This window comes from Phragmites australis, chromosome 8, assembly GCF_958298935.1.
Source record: "Phragmites australis chromosome 8, lpPhrAust1.1, whole genome shotgun sequence".
NCBI classification, from domain to species: Eukaryota; Viridiplantae; Streptophyta; class Magnoliopsida; order Poales; family Poaceae; genus Phragmites; species Phragmites australis.
This window is the reverse complement of record NC_084928.1, coordinates 6,869,866-6,878,326: the sequence shown is the minus strand read 5'-3', so window position 1 is coordinate 6,878,326 and position 8,461 is coordinate 6,869,866. Positions and strand designations below refer to the sequence as shown.

General features: G+C 44.0%; 1 protein-coding gene across 1 annotated transcript; it reads left to right on the top strand.

Moving 5' to 3' along the window:
* The first annotated feature begins 643 nt into the window (after positions 1-643).
* LOC133925810 (zinc finger protein 8-like) lies at positions 644-1,569 on the top strand. Its single transcript, XM_062371560.1, has one exon. The coding sequence runs from the start codon at positions 712-714 to the stop codon at positions 1,462-1,464; it is 753 nt and encodes a 250-aa protein (XP_062227544.1). The 5' UTR covers positions 644-711; the 3' UTR covers positions 1,465-1,569.
* The last annotated feature ends 6,892 nt before the right edge of the window (positions 1,570-8,461 follow it).

Below are 8,461 nucleotides of genomic sequence, written 5' to 3'. Positions count from 1 at the left end.
AACCCAAAACAAATGTAGCTTTAGCTCTATACACGCCAATAGGTACATAGAGTTAGTTTAGCTCATCTAAAAAAAGAGTTACCAGTTTAGCTTCAGACATGCATGTTTGCCCTTGTTCATCCTGTAATCATCTTCCCCCGATATTAATCATCAACATTTAAAAGGGGCGCCATTGAAAGGAAAGGTGCCCCTCCCTAGAAAAAAATAGATCAGTGATTCCGAGTAGTCGTCTTGAGGCATGGCATTAACCGTGGCACGGGCAGTCGGGCATGTGCACTGGTCGGCAGTGCAGTACGCAGCTGCCTCGGCGTACTTTGGCGACGAGACGGTTGGCCTTTAGGCTGCTCTAGCTTTCAGCTTCCTGTCACGTATTGAGTTTGTATTTTAAAATAAAATAGTTTAAATCTCTATTTTTAAATTAAAATATACATAAAATAGTTCATCTCTATTTTAAAATAAGAAATACCTAACTTTAAAAAAAATTAAAGCAAAAGTCCTATCAAACATGCTTTTAATCAACGCCCCGGCTGTTACGAACTTCGGTCCCCCTCCTCTCATTGCAAATGGCCGGCCGACTCGTCTGTCGCCTTAAAACCACACCAACACTCACGCCCGGTTCCTGCAAACACTGGTTACTGGCTAGCTCACTGCACACGCCGGCGACAGAAATACTGCACATCGTTTACTGCGACGTGAACAGTTGCCGTCGTCATGGCCGCGCCGCATGACGTGCACGGCGTCGACTCGTTCGCGCAGCTGCCGTTCATACGCGGCGCCGCGCCTCCAACGCCGGCGAGGGACTCCACCATCCGTCTCTTCGGTCGCGACTTCTCCAACGACCAGGCCCAGCTGCGCTACAAGGAGGACGCGGCCGGGGACGGGGACAGCGCTGCGCCCGAAGCGGGCGGGGAGAGGAAGTTCGAGTGCCACTACTGCTACCGCAACTTCCCGACATCGCAGGCGCTGGGCGGCCACCAGAACGCGCACAAGCGGGAGCGGCAGCACGCGCGCAGGGTGCACCTCGAGGCCTCCTTCTTCGCCGCGCACTGCCGCGCCGCCTACCTGCCGGGCCACGTGTATGGTCTGTTCGGCTACAGCGGCGGCCACCAGCAGGCCATGCCCACGCTGCCACCGCACTACCAGGTATGGGCAGGCGCCGTGCCGGGGATGTACGGCGGCGTCGGAACCGTGGCGCGGCCTCCCGTGTACGGCGGCATGGGGATTCCGGGGATGTGGAGGCCGTCGCCGGTGGGGAGTGGTGCTTTTGGCGCGGCCGGCCGGCGCGAGGGGGCAGACTCCAGGGGGCACGGAGGGATGGCTGGCAAGGATGATAAGTTGGTGATGAGCGTGGTGACGTCACTGTCGGAGTTGCCGTCGTGCTTGTCCGGCCAGTCACCGGAGGAGTTAGGGAGACCTGAGTTGGGACAGAAGGATGGAGTCATAAGCTTGGACCTCTGTTTGTAATTTTCCTTCTTGTTTAGGTTACTTCTCATCTCTTTTTCTTTCTTTCTTTATTTCATTTCCTCTTTCGAAGAGAGGGTTTTCGTATGTTTCTTTAGCTAAATTGCGACAGGCATTTCATTGGAACTTCGAATGACCTGTACTTTTCTTTATTTCAAGGTAAGCGTGCATGCAGTTGGCTAGTGTTATTTTAGAACGGCTAGTGACTGTTTGGTTTGAACTATATCAATAAGTATGTTGTTTATTAATGGGATATTTGATCTCTAGAAAAGCGGACATGAATGTGCAATTATTCGATCGTCGTTTTTTGGTTGATCTTTCCATTGTTTAAGAGTTAAAATAAGATCAACGTGTTGTTCTTCTGCTTAGAGCTGGATAACGAGTCGAGCGACTTGTTAATATAACGAGCAAAAATGATAGTTTGGATCGGCTAGTTAAAAGCTCGAGCTAGTTCAATTGGCTCGTTAGCCATGTTTAATTTAACTTACCATTTTGCAAATTAATTATCTCAGTACACGGATATACATTATATATCCATATTCATATATATTCATATATGTATATAAGTGTTCAGAATTTGATTCATACAGAACTAATTGTATCAAACTATAAGTTTTAATCCATGACAGTAAGACGACTAACAACTGCAGCTTCAACTTAGACTTGATTAGATGTTGGCGTTGCTGTAGCTTGCGACGAACTCGTAGCTGGGGTCACAATTTTCTATAGACATATGTATCTCAAATCAGTACAACAGTTGCATTAGATCTACAGGACTTGTACGGAAAAAGGGACGGAAAGGATTACAAGGTATCTCAGGATGGAGGACGACGTGGTCTGGTTGTCGGAGGACTATCGATGACATGAACAGAGGTCCACGATGACGCTGAGCAGCCGAGGTGGATAGGGATTTAGGTGGCCGATAGCACGAACGTCGTGGACAAGGGACTGAAGACTGCTATGGATTGAGGATGTAGTTGTTGATTCACCGCTCACCGAATCACTGGCAGCTTGGTGCCTGGGCCTCGCAGCCCTCGTGCCCATACCTCGAGCGGTCGAGCCCTCAACTTTGGAGCACCGGTTGCAACGGCTTCAGATGAATAGAATTGGGATGCTAGGTTATGGTTTCTAGGAGTGAGTGGTATATTTTGGTTATGCAAATGGGTTATTGGGCTGCACAATGTTATATGGGCTGTTTTCTGGCTCATTTGGTTTGCGAACTGGCTTGAGTCAACTTGTTATCTAAATAAGCTAAAATTCTAATTAGACTCGTTAGATTTTGGAACGATTCAAGTCAAACATGAGCTGAGCTAGCTCGTGAGCTTCGAATTTTTCGTCTAGCGTTACTTCTGCTTTAATTTAATCCTAGCTTCTATTTTCACAAAAGCTGCCGTAGAATCAGCATTTCAAGGTTTTGCTGTGGATAATATGAAGAAGCTATGCCAAAAGAGAACCACCACCCCCAAATCTTGCCGGCGCGGCTGCGGCGCTGACTGTAAATATTGCATTTTTCAGTCAACTGTGCTCTAGAAATAGTGAAAAAGAAAGAGATAAGAACGGGATAGTCATCATCAGATGCATAGTGAGAGTGTAATTTTGATAATATCCTAGATGAAGAACGTTAGTAAATCTGACATGCTTTGTCGGTTCTGCTATTTGTCAATCGTCTGATTTATATATATAATTTATGCACACCTTTTTTTTTTTGGTTGGAGCTTGATTTCTTGGTTTCAATCAAGCGATTTTCTTTCTCGCCACTAGTGAGGTTTAGGGTTTCGGAGTTAGAGAGTTTCATGATTACTAGGTTTAGAAGAGTTTTGGAGGAGGTAGATCAGCCTAGCGAAGGAGACGAGAGTGAGCCATGGGCCAATCTATCTATAGCTGATGGGTTAGTGCTGGGTGGGAAGGTTTTAAAACGGAGAGGTTAATGTAACGAGAGTAGTGAAAGGATATCATCACCGCCGCTGGAGACTAGCAGTTGTCTGATCGAAACATTGTTCTCAGATGACTGAAAATTAGCATGGACCATAATCTATAACATTCACAACAAGCTAGCGACTGGCAATGCTCCGTCGATCTTCAGAGAAATCGTCGGTAGTGACAACACCATATGAAGAATCATGATGATCAATCGATTGTCGGCACGATGAACGTACGACTTAATCTGCTGAAATGAATCGAAAGGCAATCCATGCAATGAAATCGTGCGAGTCCACACCTTCCATTCCACGTACCGCTGCCACTGAACCAGCCAGATGTACGCTCTGGAGAGCCCAACACCATGGCCGGCATGGACGTGCGTACATTGTGCAACATCTGCACAGCTAGCTACGTACGTACTAGTTACATCTATATAAACAAGGTTCGTTAAAGCCTCTATATAAACAAAGATGAATCGGTGAATCAATGCGTGACAACGTGTCAACTGCGTACCTATATATTAAAGATTAGTTTCTGATAATATATTCGTAAAATGATTGGGTACTTTCGAGTGTAAGGATTAATCATGTGACGAGATAAACGATGTATATAGGTTCGGGTCTTCGATTAAAGTAATACCCTACATTCTGTGGGGGTGTTGCTGCTGTATATTGAAGATCTTAAGTATAAGTAATATAGCTAAGACTATTACAAGGAGTAGATAGGATCTAATCTAATCTAGAGCTAAAGTTGCCAAGTAGCTCCTCTGTTGGGGTCTTGATGCTTACCTCTCTCTGTTTTCGTCGTGTTATCTCCCCTCAGCCTTTCCGCGTTATATAGGGTGAGGTACCGATTCCTATCCAGTTATAGTCGATAGAGAGTTGTCTTCCTTGATGTCCAAGTAAATAGATTTATTTTGAATACTTATCGTATCGAGTTGGGTAACCAGTCTAAATATTTCTAGTATGTATTTTTTTGATTTCAGGTGTATCAAGTACTGCTGATTTGGTTCTGTGATATCTAGAGCTGTCTAATATGTGTTGTACATATCCTCATATATATGATATACTTCTTATACATATATACTCTATAGTTAGATATTCAACACTACAAATCTACAGATCTCACTAGGTTACTACGCCTCCTATCATAAATACTTATTATTTTTATTTTTCATAGTTTGGGTTGTACATTTCTATTAGAATATTATTATAATATCTAATAAAAATATTTTTTAAGATAATTTTATACGTGTGATTTTTAAACTTTTAAATAAATATTTTAAAAATTATTAACAATTAAAATTTTATAAATTGAATTAGATATTAATTAAAGCTATATGTATTTATAATGGGAGAAGTATTTACTGCTGATCGACTGACTGGCACCTTCACAATTTTCACAGTTCACAGATCTGCTCAGCTTGCTACTAGCTAGTACGTCAGCAGCAGCAACCACACTACTGCTAGTAGTACTCCTAGGCAACGAAAGCACTGACATGTTCTGCGTGCCGATGTTAACTCTGCTTGCACGAACCGCTTGACGTCTCTGTGTGCAGGCATGTTCAGCAGGCATGTACCATAAACTCTAGCTACGTGGTACCACCTCCATCCATAGGCCATACCTCTGGTATATGCACCGGGGCCGATGCAGAGGACCTCTCTCTCCCTCTTTTTTTTTTTTCTCTCGATCTCTTTTTTTCTTCCTCTACTCATTCTTGATAAAAAATTATTGAAGGCGCTCAGGAGAGACTACCTTGGCTGCGAAGCGATTTGGGGTGGATCCGCCCACTGTTCGGCTTACCGACCGGAGAGCTCTGATGTAACTGAAAAGTCACGGTTACCGTGGTAACCGATCGAAAATTTAAAAAAAATTAAACAAAATTTATTTAGCAAAATTTGAAATTTGGAAAAAAAATCGTGATTTTAGTCGCTCGGTAACCGGTCGGTTTGGACCGATTACTGAGCGATTTTTGCGATTTATCGAGCGATTTTCTTGAATTTTTCGCATTATCGGTAACCGTTCGGTTTTCTCAGTTTATCAAGCGATTTTCTTGATTTTTTTAGTGAAGTTTAACCAAAAATCTAAAAATTATCTCAATCTTGTAAAATCAATAACTAATTCATCCGAGCTTCAAATCAAGTGAAACAAATTTTGTTGGTTTTCTTGTAACATGATCTACATGATAAAAGTATTTATACTCATAAAAAAGTTCAAAATTTTCTGTGAGAAAATGTATTTGTTAAACCAAGTTAAATGCATAGTTTACTCTTTGCTAATCCAAAAATTATGAAACTAATTTTGTTAGTCTTCTTATATGATCCTATGTATTTTAAAAAATACATGAACTCATGAATTAGTTATTGTAACATGTTACGCCTAGATTAATTCATAACTGATCTATCACACCTCAAAAATTAGTGAAACCACTTTTATTAGTTTATTTATACTATAATTTACGTAGGAAAAATAATAGTACACATGAAAAAGTTAATTACAGGGCTATTTCTTAACATATTCACTTTATGCTTGTGAACTTTGTAAAAATCACAGGGAAATTAATAAAACTCTAAATAAAATGAAATTAATTTTAAAGATCCTCTTAAGATACGTTTTACACAAAGAAATTATGTGTTTTCATGTTGAACTTTTCGTTAACATGAGTTAATAACTGAGCCGCACGTTTCAATTTTTTTTAAACTTACTCCCTATAGAATATGATGCAAACGACATTATTTTTGAAATATTTTTTCATAAAAGGTCTTATAATTGTGTCTAGTTTTTTTAAGATTTTTTTTGAATTATTTTATTTTATTTATTTTTCGAATTTTTTAATTTAAATTCGGTTACTTTCAGTTTCTGAAATTGATCCGGAACGAGATAGTTGGTTATCGTGATTTTTTCTCAGTTACCCTCGGTTTTTTTTTTACCCTGGATCCGCCCATGGATACATGCATTCTGCGGATGCAGACGTCCTGCGTGCCGCTGCGTGTGCATGTACGCGACACACGGCCGGCAAAATACGCAGCTGCAGTACTTGCGCGCGAAGCCACGGCGCGCCAAGGATGGGCATGCATGCATGGGCCGGACCAGCAGTTAAGTGTGGAGTCCGCGAGGCCACCGGCCGCGCCGTGGATGTTTGTGTATTGTGTCTCTGCTCCCTTCTTTATGCAGAGCGTGTTTGATTATTTACACTAGTTTATTAAGGAATGAGTTTAGTCTTATTAGAATATGTCTTTATTTTTTATAGATTGGTCCTATCTCTTAGGAGTTTTAGTATATAAATATATGGGTGAAGTTTTTATTGTAGAACACTGATGAATAATAAAGAATTTGTTTTCTCTACATTGTGTCTCCTATTTGTGCAACTGTTTATCACTAAAATATCTGAACTACGTATAGCAGCAGAGGTTTCTCAATACGTTATGAGCATAAAGCTCTGTTAGAGATCAAGCTAGCAGAACAAATCTGCTTATGAACGAACTACGTCGGCATCTACACGTTGTTGGAGGAATCAGATCGTCTCGTTCGCAAGAATTGAAATGTACTATCAATAGATCGGTTTAGATTGTTTTCTTATTACTATTGTTTTTGCGTTAAAATAGAACTGTACATCGCAATGAATAATAGTATGAATGGTAACATGAATAATATGGGCGCGTAGTAGATCTGTTGGGACCCGTAGCCACCACCGCGCCACCGGCAAGCAAGCTAACAACACATTCCTGGACTTGCATAAATAGTACACGTGGTCGCTTAAAGTACACATGACATACAGCTGCCCCGTGCTCATGCCTGAAGCCGAGACACCACTGCCTGAATGCGCGTCATGGCTGCTCGAAGACGCACCCCGGAGCCTGCACCCGCCGCTCGCCCAATGCCAAGCTGTCGGAGGGTGAACTCCTGTCGCAGGGATCCGGAGGGACCCCTTTTTGAGATTCGGCCAGGGGGATGATTCTGAATATGTTTGCGGGAGAAATAAATTGGTGTAAATACGATGGAATGATCTAATGCAGAATGTAGTAAATGCACTAGAGGGATTTTTAGACAGGTTCGGGCGTAATACCCTACTCCTGTGTAGATGCTATAAATGCCCTGAGAATGTCTCTCAGGAATATTACTGTTTACAAGAATATTTGTCTATCCTAGAGCTTCAGGCTCCTTGTTGTTCGGTGGTCTCAGCTTCTATGCTTGTACTGAGGTGTTCTTCTGTCTTCGCTCTGGATTCTTCAGCCTCTGAGAATGTGTATCCCAGTCTCTCTGATAGCCTAAAAAATCCTTGCTCTTGTCCGTGCCCACCGGCTGTCTTAAATACCTGCCGGCGGTAGCATGCCCCGAAAGGGAGAGCACGACTTCCAAGGCGCCATAAATGGAAAAGCGGTTATTATGGGCTGCTGCGCGAAGTGATGGCGGGGTTGAAAACGCGCCCCCCGCCCGGTCTAAGTCGTCATGATGGCGTTGGCAACAGGCGCCGTGGAGAGGGCCCACCGGGCAGCCACAGAGCGGCCCGGCGTGCCCGTCTTGTCTTGTTCGTCTGACACAGCAGGGCGGCAGGCGGAGCACCTTGGGCCTTGCGATGCTATCCCGAGGCACGCCGGATGACGCGGGATGGGACCCGTGCATTAAATGTCCCCACGCCCTTCTGCCAGGATGTGGCAGGGACTGACACCGAGCGTGGCAGGAGCAGTTGGAGGTGACAGGCCATGCACTCTCTTAAATGCGGCATCGGGCCTTTCACAGGCTGACACCTCACCACTGGACCCCTGTGGGGGCCACCGACGAAGGACTTCTTGGGCCGTCGGGGAACCGAGTGCTCGGGGGTCACTGTTCATATCACCGAGTACTCTCTCTCGGAAACGCCCTCTCTTGGTCCTCGGGGAACCGAGTGCTCGGGGGCCACTGTTCACGTCCCCGAGCACTCTCTCTCCCGGAATTGACTGTTCGGATCCTCGGGGAACGGAGTGCTCGGGGGCCGCTGTTCGCAGCCCCGAGCACTCTCTCCCGGAACTAACTTCCTTGGGTCCTCGGGGTACTCGGGTGCTCGGGGGCCACTGTTCGCAGCCCCGAGCACGCCCTTCCT